Raw genomic sequence first — 16,149 nt, 5'->3', positions numbered from 1 at the left:
TATACAATCTTTAATGGAAAATAATAACACCAGGCCAGTCATCATCAGGTAGGCTAAACAGTCGAAATGTCTTGAATTATTATTCCCAGTGTAGGAAGTGTTTTTGTGATAAATAACATTTTATTCCTATCCTATCTCATAGCTATGTTTTCCTGTTGGCTACCATAGCCTATGAAAGGTCTATGTCTATATTATATCATGTCTGGTGGCCAAGTGTAGCCTGGTCCCAGATCTGTTTGTGCTTTTGCCAATTCCATTGTCATTGTCAAAGAAGACATGTTTGACAATGACAAATACGTAAGGAGTTGGCAAGAGAGCAGAAACAGACTGGCACCCAGGCTACACCAAGCCTTTATGATTTGGCTCCCCTACCCAACCGATTTGGCTCCCCTTTCATCCCATTTGTGGCGCACAATGCCTCAAAATTTCAGGGATATTCCAGCAGGGCCAGAGACCCCATACAAGACCTCCCCTTTATCAACGGACTTCCCCCTCTGCCTCTGTGCTCAGGCTCTGGAGCGCCGCCGATCGGTAATAAGAATTTTCATTCTCGCCAAGATGGAGGTCTCTTGCCTATTGAAGAGAGAAAAGATTGCGTGCGTGTTACAGTAGAGTATAATTTCAATGGTGTTCCATTTCAATTTTCACGGAAAATCTAGAGGAAGTCAATTATTTGGAGATTATTTTCCCATATCGGTATTCCAGCCATGAGCTCTGGAGAGGGAATAGATGAGGCTGCTAAAGATGCGGCCGACATAGCGGCGTTTTTCAAGTCCGGTAAGTGAAAGAGGGGCGAGAACCTCCGGTAGCCCACTGTATTGATAATGCCATCTACATTGTTCCCGTATAGATGCTAAACTGATCAACAAATTCAGCCATTGGTGGGTGGATGCGTTAGAGAGATACGATTATTATCCTCCTAAACATGCTCCCTGTCATCCTCTGCTTTTATTCCAATATGATAACAGAGTGAACCTCAGATTATAGTAAATTACGCACACTTCAATGTAAAAAAAATCATATGTGTCTTGGGTGGTTTATAATCTAGAAATGAAATGTATCCCTATCTCGAGATGTGTGTAGAAAACATATTTCAATTTTTCTGTACCCTGCGTCGTGGCCAATGAACCTTCGGCAGTGAGCTGCTTGTTAGTCAGAACCACATCCTATTGATTGTGATAGCCTATCATGTAAACAAACTGTAGTCTATGATGCCGCCCAGGTGTAGAGGCTGCACAATCTATCTGGAACATAACTGAGTTTTAGGCCAGGCCTACGTAGCCCACGGAAACATCTTCCTGGTTACTCTCATACAATGTGTTATGGACTAACCAACAATAGACTATCACGTTTTTCTATTGCTGTTTAGTTTATTTAGACACCCATTAGTCCATCAGGGCAAGAAACGAATCCCTAGAAAATGTATCCTTACAAAATATTAAGATTATTGTGTTATTAGGGTTATTTACTTGAACATATCTAATACCATTGATTTTATCTCTGGTATACATTCTAATATTTTTTTTCTCTCTAGTCAATTTAATGACCGAAGAATGTTATTTTTTTTACCCTAGTAGGCCAAACCTATTCATTCCAGAAGTGGTCCACACCACACACTGCCATCATTTCCCCCCAAATTAATTGGGGTAAGAATGTAATTCTAAAGGAATTAACATTTTGGAAAGTAAAAAAAAAAGTGCATATAGGTGCCTTGGGAACGTCCTTGGACCATGATGAGACCACCTCAGATGATCCACAGTCAGAGCAGCTGTTCGTTTGCGCTCAGCTGTTTCTGTAGCATCTGGTCTGGTGCATCTTGGTCAAGAAGTCTGTTTCCCACCATCCCCATGGATGACACACAGACAGAAGTTTGAGTGGGACAGACAGGGTCAAGCTGAAGTGAAGAAGGGACTGAGTCTATTGGAAAGACGAGTGATATAGCCTAATGATTTATATAATACATTCTATTCTATTCTTTAGTGAATGCATGTTGCATAGCATTGACTTGAGCTTTTAGGTCACTGGAGTCTGGAGGTAAGGAAGTTAAGAAAGAGCTGTCTAAAGACAATGTTAGGAATTGGGTTTGGCGAAGGAATGTCCCAACATTAATGGAGTCAAGGGACCTCGAACTATAGGCTGATGTATATATTTCTACCTTGTTAGATATGACCATCTGTCTATGTTCCTTTCTCCCATAGTTGCCACAAATATTTCCTCTCAGTGTCTCTTTAAGACAGCTTGGAATACTATAATGGATTGTAATTATATTGTTGCAGTCTACTGTTGGTATGTGGCCAGTGTTTTCTGCTGTAGCTGTTATAGACCATGTCCTGGGAGTTAACAATAGCAACATGAACCTGAATGATGTGCATGAACAACATTTACCTGTAAATGGTCTCTGTCTAGATGCTTTGAGGTTTGTGTATCCCATTTGTACTATTATTGTTAACTGTAAGGACTAAGCTTAGCTTGCTGTATCGGGTAATTAGGTTGTATTTTGTGCAGTGGTGAAGCTAGTAAGTGTTTTGCATGGTGATGCATTTAGACTTTCAAATTTCACACATATTGTGTAGGTGCTAAAACTGGGAAAGCTAGTTATGACGGTGTAAGAGAGAGGCCAGTGAAACACAGAGCAAACAACATGACCCATAACTGCATCCAAGCATACGATAGATAGGAGCAAGGAATATGTTGGCTGAGTCCCAAAAGCTATTCCATGTAGTCCACTACTTTTGACCAGAGCCCTATGCCTTTGAGGTACTATTTAGGGAATGGGGAATATGTTCACTATAATAGGGTGCCATTTGGGATGCAGCCATGGATATGTTGTTTGGCCTGTCAGTATCCTACAACACTATTCATCCTGAAGCCACAGGGAAACAGACAGAAAAGGCCACCCCACTTTATGTAACCTCTCCAGCAGGCTTCCTAATTGCTGCTGCCTTGTAGAGCGTTGAACTCTTGGCACAAAGTTGCTCTTTCTTGTTGCACTGAAACAGATTTCTTTGGTTTGGGGAGCTCTGGGTGCACCCACTATGATGCCCTAGTTAGTCTTGAGTAGGACTTTGGATGTGTCCCAAATGGCACCCTATTCCTTACATAGTGCACTAGTTTTGACCAGGGTAAGAATAGCGTGCCTTTTTTAACTCGAATGGCTGTACTAAACGGCCTTGCTGAAGTTGTTATATGTCATTTAAGAAGAGACTGGGCTAATTTTAGTATTCGCCCTTTGAAGAGTATCTAACGCCATGATATACTAGACAGTCTGTATTGGAAGACGATACGCATCACATAAGTCATAGCTCGATGATTTAGGGAAGTCAACTATCAAAACAGTATTCTTTTCAGTTTATGGAGACATATTTCTGTTTGGAGTTGTTGTGGTAGTCATGGAGATGTTGTGCTAGTCATAGTCGTCTATTATTTCTTGTCCTTATTTTGTGATGAGTTAGACTGATGGACGTTATTATGTCATTCCCACAAACATTGTATAGATCCCACATTTTATACTGAGTCATCCTCTTGTGAGCTAATCAGTGAGATTGTCATAACTTTTAGTCCACTTGACGATGAGGCTCATTACAGCAGCTCAGTAGCATGCATGCCTATGATGTCAGCCCACACAAAGCTTTAGGTCTATGTCCCAAGGTATTCAAAACTATTGCACTGTATGCTTATATTCACTCTACACTGAGTGTACAAAATATTAGGAACACCTGCTCATAGACTGACATAGACTGACCAGATGAATCCAGGTGGAGGCTATAATCCCTTATTGATGTCACTTGTTATATCCACTTCAATCAGTGTAGTTAAGGGAGGAGACAGGTTGAAGATGGATTTTTAAGCCTTGAGACAATTGAGACATTGATTGGGTATGTGTGCCATTAAGACGGTGAATGGGAAAGACAAAGGATTGAAGTACCTTTGAACAGTGTATGGTAGTAGGTGCCAGGCGCACCGCTTTGAGGGTCAAGTACTGCAAAGCTGCTGGGTTTTTCACGCTCAACCGTTTCCCGTGTGTATCAAGAATGGTCCACCTCCCAAAGGACGTCCAGCCAATATGACACAACTGTGGGAATAGTTGTAGTCAACATGGACCAGCATCCATGTGGGAATGCTTTCAACACCTTGTAGAGTCCATGCGCCGACAAATTTAGTCTGTTCTGAGGGCAAAAGGGAGGGGTGCAACTCAATTTTAGGAAGGTGTTCCTAATGTTTTATACAGTGTATATTAGTGTATATTAACACTATGTATAAACTATTTACCAAGTTATTACATTGGCACCGAGTGTAGTATACAGACCTTTGGGAAGGCATAAGGTTGTCTTGGCCTGTTTGATGTGAGTTGACTCTTACTCGGATCATCCTGTCCCTCACTGTACAGTAAGCTGTTGTAATGCAGAGCTGCTCGCTGGCTATTCATAGTGTACAGTGGCATTGCCCATTAGTTTTCAAATGACCCAAATCAGGAGGTCATTTTCAGTGGCTGTTTAAGGATTGCAGACTGAATGAATTGTGTAATTGAATTATGCTTATTTTCTTGCTTTTTAGGAACAAGACGAAAAATGTATGAGGTGTAACTAACTTTTATGACACAGCATCATGCTTACAAATGAGTACGCTGTAGCTCAATCAGGCACCACTGAGTTCTGATTTACAAGGTAATAATATACTAGCCATCCATCATAACACCAGTGGTATATTGAGACCTATGGTTCCAACAAAGATATAGTGTTTACTATGTCAAAGTACCTTCTATTTTTGTCCTGTATCAAATACTGTAGTCAGGCGCCATTTTCCACCACATAGCTGCCTTGCTTTGACCATTTACCATATTACACAGTGGGGTTGTTCTTGTGAGAGGACGGCCGTCACATTGGCAACGGTATAAATCAGGATATTTTCTGTGTACATGATTGTTCCACTATCCAGCTCAGAGCAGGCTGAGGTTTACCAATTACTTTCATTTGATTGGATCTTTAGAAAAGCCCTGTCGTGTCTTTGGCTATGCCGGATTAAGTGATATGACATGCTATTCTATAAAATAATTTCTCCGTAATTAATATCGCCTGATTGAGCTAATCAAGTAAATGTAATTAACTAGAGAGTCGGGCACCACGAAATAATATTTATAGAGCTGTTATCTTCCAAATAAACTCTTAAAGACCTAGTAATATTTTACATCAATAGCAGTCAATATCAATCGTCATCTTATTTCAGTCTCATCTGAAAGTTGTAAATTATTTTATCTGCACGAACCCTGTCTACCAAGTTGAATCAGCAATACAAAATTGGGTTTAATTATTTATTTCGTAAATACCTAAATAATCACACAAAATTACACATACACACAATTAATCATAACTTGATTACAAATTACGTCATAAAGAAAAACGTCCCTAGCGGGCGGAACAGATATGACAGCTTGTTACATAAAAGAAAAGGGGCTAGGTTTAGTGAAGGAGCGGAAAGACTGAGGGACACAGGGAGAAGCTGTACTATCGTAAATACAGTATCTTATGTATTCTAAATTACCGCCCATTTGGAAAAGGAAAATGCAACAAATATTTACTCTGAGCTGCGCTTCGATAGGTTGGTGGTAGATGGAAGGCCATGTTGCCAAACCGAGTCCTTTGAAGAATGTCTCCAGTTGTCAATTGGTTACGTTGTAGTAACGTCGTTGTGTGGTAGACGGGATACTCTGTCTGTTCCTTCCTAACCTGCGTTTGCAGCTGCAGTTGCTAACTCAACGGCTGGGAGGTATCACTTCTGTAGTGAATAAGAGTTCAAAGTTCATACCATTAGCAACCAAAGCTCACTCTGATGTTGGCTTCGTTCTGTAGTTATTATCTGAACCATTCTGACATAGGACTGTCGTCCTACATCCCCAGAACAGGAAGTTCTATTGTCGTCAAGGGCTTATATAGGAAGGCAGAGGAGGACGTGTTTGAAAAGTTTTAAAGCCCATGTCCCTTCACAGAGCAGGTCACTGATTGAGCAGCTCTATCTTATGAAAACCCACATCTCACATTTTAGAAGCTAAAATCACATTTAATCCCATCACAAATAATTTCATATTCAAACATTTAAATCGAACAACAATTCCATGTGAATCCGATAACTCTGATGTGTAGACTTTCCACTGTAGAGTTTATGTCATTTGATCATTGATGAGAATGTCTCAGATGACAACTGAACTGACATCATATTCATTAAGTACCACCGCATATGTTCAATTGTTCGGATTACCAGAATATAGTTCATTTCCCCCCACCTACTGATGTTCCCAGAATCTCTATGTTAACCAAGGGTTTTGCAAATGTAACCTCAGTAGGGTAGAGAGAGGAAAAAGGGGGGAAGAGGTATTTATGACTGTCATAAACCTTCTCCCCAGGCCAACGTCATGACAGCCGCTTTACTAATTTCTTATTTATTTATTCCGTTTAAACATTACTTGCTTTCTAGTGGTGATATTATACCATAGAAAGGTCACAGTTATCATCTATTTACCATCAACTGTTGGACATGAAATTTCTAAATGTCTTTGTCCGTTTCGGAATGAAAAAGGAGATTATGACTAGGCCTAATTAGATCAGCCTGTAATGGCCAGTAATGTGCGCCAAATTGTTGTACTGCCTGTGATCCAGCGTTATCACCCAGTGTGATCATGCTTATCGAAGTGGAAACCTAAGTGTTATGTAATAAAATGTCTACTGGCTGCTGCTGAGAAACAGACTTGACCCAACTAAAGTCTTCTTAGTTGTGTCATAATAATGGTGTAGTGTAGTAGGGATCAGATGCTCCAGAATCAATTCACATCATGAGAGAGGGAGAAGGAGAGAGGGGGGGAGAAAGAGAGCGAACGAAAGTAAGGACAGAATAACCACCTCTGCAAATGATAGAATAGTGAAGGCTAAAGTCAGGGTGGAGTAGGCCATCATGGCTTGCTTTTATACATATTATACAGTCAGAAAGAATCCTCTTGCGTTCTATCGCAAAGTAATTGGCAGTTGCTTCTAGTGGAGTAGAAGCAATCAGCCCAGAGTGGCATTGCACCATGAAACGGCCTCAGCCCAGCCGCCATCATGCCATCCTCCTCATAATTGGAAAAAGAAGAGCTTTTGACTGGAGCTGTTCTGTTTTGCCCAGACTCACTTCGGTGGTTTGGTTTCCCTCCTCCTCTCTTCTACTGTATGATCACAATGGAGAGCAGATGTTTTAGTGCTGCTTGATTGTTATGGATTTGTTTATTGTAGAGCTGTTTATAAAGCAGCCTGCTGAGTGTCTTTTATGAGATCCATGGCATTTATAGTATAGATTAGTTAGAGATACTAGGCTTTTTACTGACCCACAGAACTAGATAAGGCCACATCTCACTCAAAGCAGCAATCGGTGCACAATTCTGTAGTATAGATCATGAACTGTCGGCCTATGCTAGTTGTGTGGAAGAAATCTAAAGAAAATCGTTAAAACTGCCTGCATGATCAGAAGAATAGCGAAGTATTTACCGGGAAAGATTCTTAAGCAAACAACCCAAGCATGAATTGGGAGTCAGGTGAACTACTGTTCTGTGGTCTGGGGAAATTCATCAGAAAGTGAGATTAGGAGGATGCAGATTGCACAGAACAAAGCAACAAGGATAGTTTTATGGTGGAGATATGATACTTCTCTTGTAGTCATGTACAATGGTCTTGGGTGGTCATCAATCAACAAGATAATTGAAAAACACATGCTTATTTTATTTTACACAGTACACCACATTACAAGAAATAGATTGTCCCCCATCGATGTCTTATCTCGGCAGAGAAGAGAAATAGGCAAAATAACATTTCGATTCAGAGTAATAAAGAAATTGAATAATTCATCTAGCAAACCAGAAACCTTTCAATTTATAAATTCATACAATACTTAGAACCACTTAAATATAATAAATTGCAAGGTTGTGCAGGATTATGGTAGATAAACAAACCAATCTATCTTTTAAGACTGTTAGATTATGTATCTGTTCAATATGGCAGTGTATTATGTCTGTTGTTTATTACAGTGTGTTAAATGTGATTGCATTGTAAATTGTATTTTAATGTTTAAGGACTCATGGAAGATTAGTCCAAGTGAGGATTAAAAGAGATCCTAATCAAATCAAATAAAACACTAACGCTTGCAGAGCTTAAAGTCATTGCTTACAGGGTAAGGAAACCAATATGTAATTTGGGTGAACTATCCCTTTAATAACATTCATTTCCCATTTAAATAGTCCCGATTTGCATATAGATAACCGTCAATGTCAATAAGTAGGAATTGAGAATGCAGAGTGAAGTCGATAACTAGCCTAAGGGATGGCTTAATTCAGTCAGGAATATAGAGGTATCAATCACAGCAGCCTCAGCCTGCCACCCACGTTGCCTGGGGGCCAGGAAGGAAGGAAAGAAAAGGGATTGTGGGCCATGAAGAAGAAGAGTGGTTGTGGGCTGAGCCTGCCTGTGTGTCTCCTTGAAATCCCTCATCTGATAAGAGAGGATTTCCTATCCATCAGAAAACCTCAGCCACCCACACCCTACCAGACACACACACCCAGCAGCCCCCTCCTTCCCAGCAGTAAGGCGGCGTCTGGAATCAGGGCATCTCATCTCAGAACCCTGGCCTCCTAGGTGTCTGTCTGCTGGCCTGCCTTCCTGTCTGTGGCCCTCTCAGAGACTAGCTGTTATATCAAACAGAGCAGCAGGGTTTTATGTGTTTCTGAGCTTATGTATTAACACTCCTCTTCTCTCTAATGGTAATAATAAACTCAGACACACACACATACACACACAAGCGCATTTGATCCTTCCCGTCGTTCATGCAGGACGGCATATTAAAAATCATATACTATTAAAAGCCTTTATGTTTTGAGAACATGCCTTTCCTCTTTTTAATGAGGTTGTGGCACACGCACACACACACACACACACACACACACACACACACACACACACACACACACACACACACACACACACACACACACACACACACACACACACACACACACACACACACACACACACACACACACACACACACACACACACACACACACACACACACGCACACAATCACACACACACACACATACACACAGACAGGGCTCAGTTTGGGAATCAAAGCAGCATGGTCCATAGTGGGATTGAGCTAGGGGATGTTTGGTGTGGTGTGGTTGCAGCTGTGTGCCCTCCCTGTGCTTGTCTCCAGTGAACAGCTGTGCACAGCTTGTCAAACAGGAACTCCACACGGACCGAAACATCCTCTCCCCTTTGAAGACACTAACATGTTTAGATCCTCCTCGTGCTGCACTCTGCCAGTGGTCGCCTGGTTTAAATAGATCACGCGCCGCCGCTCAGATTTGTATAAAAACAAGCAAACTAAAATCTCATTCACCCCGTTCAAGTTGGTGCTTGTTTGTATGAGAGACATCGTTTTGGTCCACTTTTTGATGTCATACCCTGGATAGTTTGACATGTAACTGACTGTAAACTCATAGCCATTTCCATGTTAGAAAACCCCTAGGTGAATAGGCAAGAGTAGGATATCAGAGATACAATGAAGGATGCCAGTTACAAAGCCTAAGGCTTCGTCTTACAGCTGGGGACCCTCTAGTCTATATTTACATTACAATTTTTACATTTCAGTCATTTAGCAGACGCTCTTATCCAGAGTGACTTACAGTTAGTGCATCACCTGAAGATAGCTAGGTGAGACAACCACATAATCACAGTCATAGTAAGTACATTTCATAAATAAGTGTTAGTTCAAGAAAGGCAAGTTTTTAGTGGGGTGGATGGGGGAGGTTTCAATCGGATCATCATCATGTGAATTCCCCGTCACATGTCTTCGAGACACTTTAATTGTGACCTTAGTATAGCCTAACATAAAATCCACAATGCTGTTAACATCGAACAGCCACTGCAGTTCGCCGCCCATTTAATCCCTAGCAGCAGCATATGCTGGTTTGTCTTTTGAGAAGCAGGCAAAGTGGAGCTAAGCTGGAGCTATCCCGTGCCACTGATAGACGAATGACCCAGAAAGAAAACAGGGCTGTACTGCCAACAGCCCACAACACCACAGTACTGCCATAGACGTAGAAGTGAGTCAGTCTGTCAGAATGAAGAGAAAGCCTCACTTAACCCACTGTAATGTGCCACTGTAAAAATCAGAGCAGACGATGACAGACTGTGTTTAACTTTAATGACTCCAGGTGAATTATCCAGCATTCCGGATTCAAAGATATACTTTTTTTCAGGCGGGTGGCGGTAGAAAGATCTACAGATTCCCGCTCAGGGATTCTATATCATGATTAATTCCTGTACCAGTTTGTCAGCTGTAAGTCATTTGGTGGCTTCATGTTCAATTCTGTTTGCGTCCCAAATGGTACCCTATTCCCTGTATAATGCACTACTGTTGTATTGGGAATAGGGTGCCAGTTGTGACACAGCCCATGTCTCATGCTGTTTCATGTCTTTGACTAGCCAGATACTGGGATCAAAGCAGCTCTTCCTTGTCCTCTCATCTGCAGGCAATAATCACATGCTCAAGGTCAGAAGAGATTCTCAGAGCCAGGCCACTACGTTCATTCGCTGACTATTCTTTTTTCATCTTCATTTTTCTAGATTCTCTCCCTCTTTCAAAATGTGAGCCCAAACTGGACGGACCCAGTCAACAAGCAGGTCATTTATTTACTTCATTCTTTTGCTTTGTCTGTGGAATGTAATTGTATAATTGTGCTACGCGTATGACTTGGCATCTTGGTTCGGGATACCCTCTCAGATATCTGTTTATGCCTGTTTGTGGTCAGGTTTGGGGAAGAAACAGAAACCGATCCTATCATATCTCGTTATGAGAGAGAGAGAGATGGAATGACCTCTCATTTGAGCTCCCCTTATCTCTCTGCTTGGGTACATGGGTATACTGTACATACACAGCTATTATATATAGTATATTACATGGCTGCTGTTGCCAGTGACCTGCTCTTAGTGCACCCTAGCTGATTGAGAGTGAAAGTTAAGTACAGAGGGTCTGGTTTAACTGAAGGTCCTCATCACTTCCTCATCACTGCCATCAGAGCCTACCTGTTACGATCGTCGTAGGTGGAAGAAGGAGAGGACCAAGGTGCAGCGTTGTACGTGTTCATGATCTTTTAATTACACTTAACACTAAAATAACAAAAACGAAACAGTCCTGTCTGGTACAGAGACAGAAAACAACTACCCACAACTCAAGGGCGAAACCAGGCTGCCTAAGTATGGTTCTCAATCAGAAACAACGATTGACAGCTGCCTCTGATTGGGAACCATACCAGGCCAAACACATAGAAATACAAACATAGAACAAAACATAGAATGCCCACCCCAGCTCACGCCCTAACCAACCTAAAAAAAGGAACTAAGGTCAGGACGTGACACTACCAGTGTATTTCTTTCATCATGGATGCTTTCTTGTGTGTAGTCATTTCCTATTAGGCTCTATATGGAGTCTTAAAGGTTGATGTAGTATAGAGTTTTCACCCGTGACATTCTTCATGGCTAACTGGTCACTGACCTGCTTATTTCTCAACTAGGTGACACAAGGTGACACACGCAGACACACACACAGACATGGCTACACTTCACCGCACTTGACTAGTTGGCACGTGGTCAACCAGACTGTCACCTGCTTATTAACTGAATGCAATCACGGTCTCTGTGTTCTTTCTGTTCAGAACGTCACACCTAGACGGACTGGTTACTGATCGGTAGCATATTCTGTTTTCCACATTCTGCTTGGTGAAGTGAAATATTTAACACATTTGTATCTACTATGATGAACCTGTTCGATGCTGCACATTCATTTGCAGGTGTTTCAACTGCCAAGTTAAATTATATAGGGTTAATAATGAGTTTCAATTCAGATATATGCTGACTCTGCTGTTACTAAAGATGTTCTGTGTTGGCTAGAGGGGAAAACGGTTATGTGTGAATTATTCAATAAAGTTGACCAAACATTTTTCTATCTGCTGAAAATTCCCTTTGTATATTTTGAATGCTACGTAGGTAGGAGAAGTAGGCTATGTTATGTCATGATTATTTTAGCTTACCTTCTGCTGGTGGCCAAAAATCAACCATGTGCGCTAGGTGTCATGTTCTTGTGAACAAATTACAATTCTCTTTCCATATTGATATGCTTGTATCAGTCTAATACAGAATATCAGTATGTCTTTCAGGCAAGCATTATGATCATTCTTTGCCTGTCTTTCATACTGATAGCAATGCATTTTTTTGTGGAAGATCTTAGCAGAACAGAAAGTGTAAGATTGTGTGTGATTGAAGTGTATAGGCTAAACCTTACTATAATCTCCCAGCAGAACACAGAACTGTCTCTCCCTTAATTGGGGCTTTCTGTGGATCAGGATTAGTAAGAACAGTTATGCTCTGTTCTGTTCTGTGTCTCTGTGGGAAAGACAGAGGTACACACACACACACACAAATATCTGCTCTCCAGAGGAGGGCCTGTCTTTGGCCGCTGCCAAACCTCTGCCTGTGCTGTCGGTAGAGATCAGACCTGCTATGGTGACAGGGTTGGGATGGGAGGGCTGGGAGGACTGGGATGGGCTAGGAGGGCTAGGTTAGGAGGGCTAGGATAGGAGGTATAGGATAAGATGGCTGGGATAGGAGGGCTGGGTTAGGAGGGCTGAGCTTTGCAAGGAGGTCTGGGCTAGAAGCGCTGGACTAGGAGGGCTGGGCTAGGACAGCTGTGCTAGGAGGGTTGGGCTAGGAGGGCTCAGCTAGGAAGACTTCGCTAGGAGGGCTAGGATAGGCCATGCATTAAAACATGAGAGCACTCCTTTCATGTCTGTTGAAAGCAGGAGGAGAGGAGATGCTCACTAGCTCTCGCTCACACACTCCCTCAGACTGTATTAATGAGATGAATATGATCATACAGTAGGAAGTGAGTAGCAACAATAGACATTTACTCTGTTAACCATTTTCCCATGGTCTATTGTCATTAAACATATATACAGCCAAATGCATCTCAGATGGCGCAGCAGGACTTTAGGATTATCTAATGTAAGAACAGAGACACGTCTCTGGCTGCCATCTTTATTCCAGGAAATCCCTTTGAGGACCATTAAGTCTCGTGTTTACACACAGAATTAGTCCAGAGTGTTTTCACTGCTCTCTGCTACGCGGCAGGGAGCGATGTACAGCAGGTGGAGAACCTGTGATTTTATACAGCAGCAGTACAGCTTGGTTCTCTGTTTGCATCCAGATAAATGTCCTGGACGACAGTTTGTCAGTGTCACCACACTCGGCAAGACATGCTGCAAAAGGCGCATAGATCTTTTACTTAAGCAAAAAGCCTGGATTCGAACCAGGGACTGTAGTGACACCCCTTGCACTGAGATGCAGTGCCTTTGACTGCTGCGCCACTCAGGATGACTCCTATTGTTAAATAGCACAATAGAAGACCCTTAGCAGATTATCATCCCATCTCAATAGGTACATTGGTATTGCCTCTTGAGACACCAGTGTTGTGAAGACATTAACATCACCAGTGCAATATTGCACTGTATAATAATGACATATATCACACTATACTGTATATTGCCCTATATAATTCTCCATATATCCCTGAGAGGCCCTAGCTGTCAGCAGTGTTCATTCTCCAGGGAGGGCTGCATGCTACAGACAGTGGTAGAGTGATGTGGTGGTGGGGGAGGGAAGAGGGAAGTAGTGTTACCCAGTAATTGACTTAGTCCCACCCTCCGCCTGCAGGCCTGTTGGTCATGTGCCCCATATGTCTATGACAACAGTGCTGAGGTCCTGCCTGGGCTGCGTAGCATGTGAGCTCACAACACCATTTTCAATTATAGAGTACAGCTATTCTGAACAGAAAAGCATTTCTATTACTGGTGCAAAGATTATATATATATATACCCTGTATCTCTCTCTCTCTCTCTCTCTCTCTCTCTCTCTCTCTATATATATATATATATATATATATATATATATATATATAGGATCTGAGATGGCATCATGAGGAAGGAAAATTATGTGGATATATTGACGCAACATCTCAGGACGTCAGGAAGTTAAAGCTTGGTCCCAAATGGGTCTTCCAAATGGACAATGACCCCAAGCATTCTTCCAAAGTTGTGGCAAAATGGCTTAAGGACAACAAAGTCAAGGTATTGTTGTGGCCGTCACAACACCCTGACCTCAATCCTATAAAAAATGTATGGGCAGAACTGAAAAAGCGTGTGCAGATAAGGAGGCCTACAAACCTGACTCAGGGACACCAGCTCTGTCAGGAGGAATGGGCCAAAATTCACCCAATTTATTGTGGGAAGCTTGTGGAAAGCTACCCGACATGTTTGACCCAAGTTAAACAATTTAAGGCAATGTTACCAAATACTAACTGAGTGTATGTGAACTTCTGACCCACTGGGAATGTCATGAAATAAGTTAAAGCTGAAATAAATCATTCTCTCTACTATTATTCTGACATTTCACATTCTTAAAATAAAGTGGTTATGCTAACTGACATAAGACAGGGAAGTTTTACTCGGATTAAATGTCAGGATTTGTGAAAAACTGAGTTTAAATGTATTTGGCTATGGTGTATGTAAACTTCCGACTTCAACTGTATCTCTCTCTCTCTCTCTCTCTCTCTCTCTCTCTCGCTCTCTCTCTATTCTCTCTCTCTCTCTCTCTCTCTCTCTCTCTCTCTCTCTCTCTCTCTCTCTCTCTCTCTATTCCTCTCTCTCTATTCTTCTCTCTCTCTATTCCTCTCTCTCGCTCTCTCTCTCTCTATATATATATATATATATATATATCTTTCTGTCTCCTCTTTTTAGTATTTTATCATCTGTTTTAATTTCATCTGCCGTCATCCTTAGCTGAAGATGATGCTGTTGATGAAACTCTACCGTTGCTGTGAGGATCCAAGCTGTACCATTATAAGCCCAGCACCTCATGATGATCCTGTTAGAGGCTGCTCACTGCTCTCATTTACTCTCCCTTACTCCCCTGACTACATGACCCCGCACAGCTGTCTCCATGTCATACACCCCGTGCTGCCATTCCCTACGCCTCTACACCCCCTGGCCCCTAACAGTAGGAGGCGGTGACAACCTGTATGATGCCTCGACCCTGCTCCTCTGTCCCACCCTGTCTGCCTGCCCCCTGTCCCACCCTGTCTGCCTGCCCCCCTGTCCCCCTGTCTCTCCTGCCTTCAGCACAACACAACAAACCCAATCCCACAGCCCACCTACTGTAACAGTGCTCTTTACTCCATTACAACCAGTCTTAATGCTAATTGTTAAGTTAACATGCCTCCACTCTCCTCCTTGCCTCCTCTTCCGCTTCCGGGCCCCTTCCTGTGAGCTGTTGCTTGCTTGAGTCTCTCCGTTCCCACTCCTTAATTGCCTCCGTGCGTCTTCATACGCAAGGGACATGGAAATAATTAATGAGCAGTAATGAAAGCTGAAGTGTCACCACCTCAAACCAGCTCCCCTCCCTTAGTTCCTCCCTACCCTGGCCTCTCTCTATGGAGCGGAGTATAACAGAATATCAAATGAGCTCCAGAAACCACTTCCTTCTCTGGTTAAAACAGACCAAGGCTTGGGGGGCTGGCGGGAATCAGGATCTGTCAGACTGTTTGAGCCAACCCTAGCAGCCATGTCCATGGTTATTATTATTTTACCTCGTTTTTTATCTCTCCAATTTCGTGATATCCAATTGGTAGTTACAGTCTTGTCTTATCGCTGCAACTCCCATACGGTCTCAGGAGAGGCAAAGGTCAAGAGCCATGCGTCCTCCAAAACACAATCCAACCAAACCACACTGCTTCTTGACACAATGCTCACTTAACCCGGAAGCCAGCCGCACCAATGTGTCGGAGGAAACACCGTGCACCTGGCAACCGTGTCAGCCCTGGCCCGCCACAGGCCAAACCCTCCCCTAACCTGGACGACGCTGGGCCAATTGTGCACCGCCCCATGGGTCACCCGGACGTGTCCGATATGGACAGAACGTGGACTCGAATCCAGAATCTCTAGTGGCACAGCTAGCACTGCCTTAGACCACTGCGCCAGTCTGCAGGCCATGTCCATGTTTATTATTATTCAGACAGCGA

At 42.5% G+C, this 16,149-nt stretch overlaps 1 protein-coding gene across 1 annotated transcript in view; it reads left to right on the top strand.

Annotated features, from left to right (window-relative positions):
• The first annotated feature begins 543 nt into the window (after window positions 1-543).
• LOC118364066 (triple functional domain protein-like) overlaps window positions 544-16,149 on the top strand; it is a 144,946-nt gene continuing 129,340 nt past the window's right edge. The window contains exons 1-2 of the mRNA XM_052489709.1: window positions 544-777; window positions 10,647-10,703. Of these exons, the coding sequence (XP_052345669.1) occupies window positions 708-777; window positions 10,647-10,703 (127 nt within the window). The 5' untranslated portion in view covers window positions 544-707. The remainder of the gene's footprint in view (window positions 778-10,646; window positions 10,704-16,149) is intronic.

The sequence above is a fragment of the Oncorhynchus keta genome, chromosome 31, assembly GCF_023373465.1.
Source record: "Oncorhynchus keta strain PuntledgeMale-10-30-2019 chromosome 31, Oket_V2, whole genome shotgun sequence".
Classification (NCBI taxonomy): Eukaryota; Metazoa; Chordata; class Actinopteri; order Salmoniformes; family Salmonidae; genus Oncorhynchus; species Oncorhynchus keta.
The sequence above is the reverse complement of the archived record's forward strand: the minus strand, read 5'-3'. Positions and strand labels throughout refer to the sequence as shown.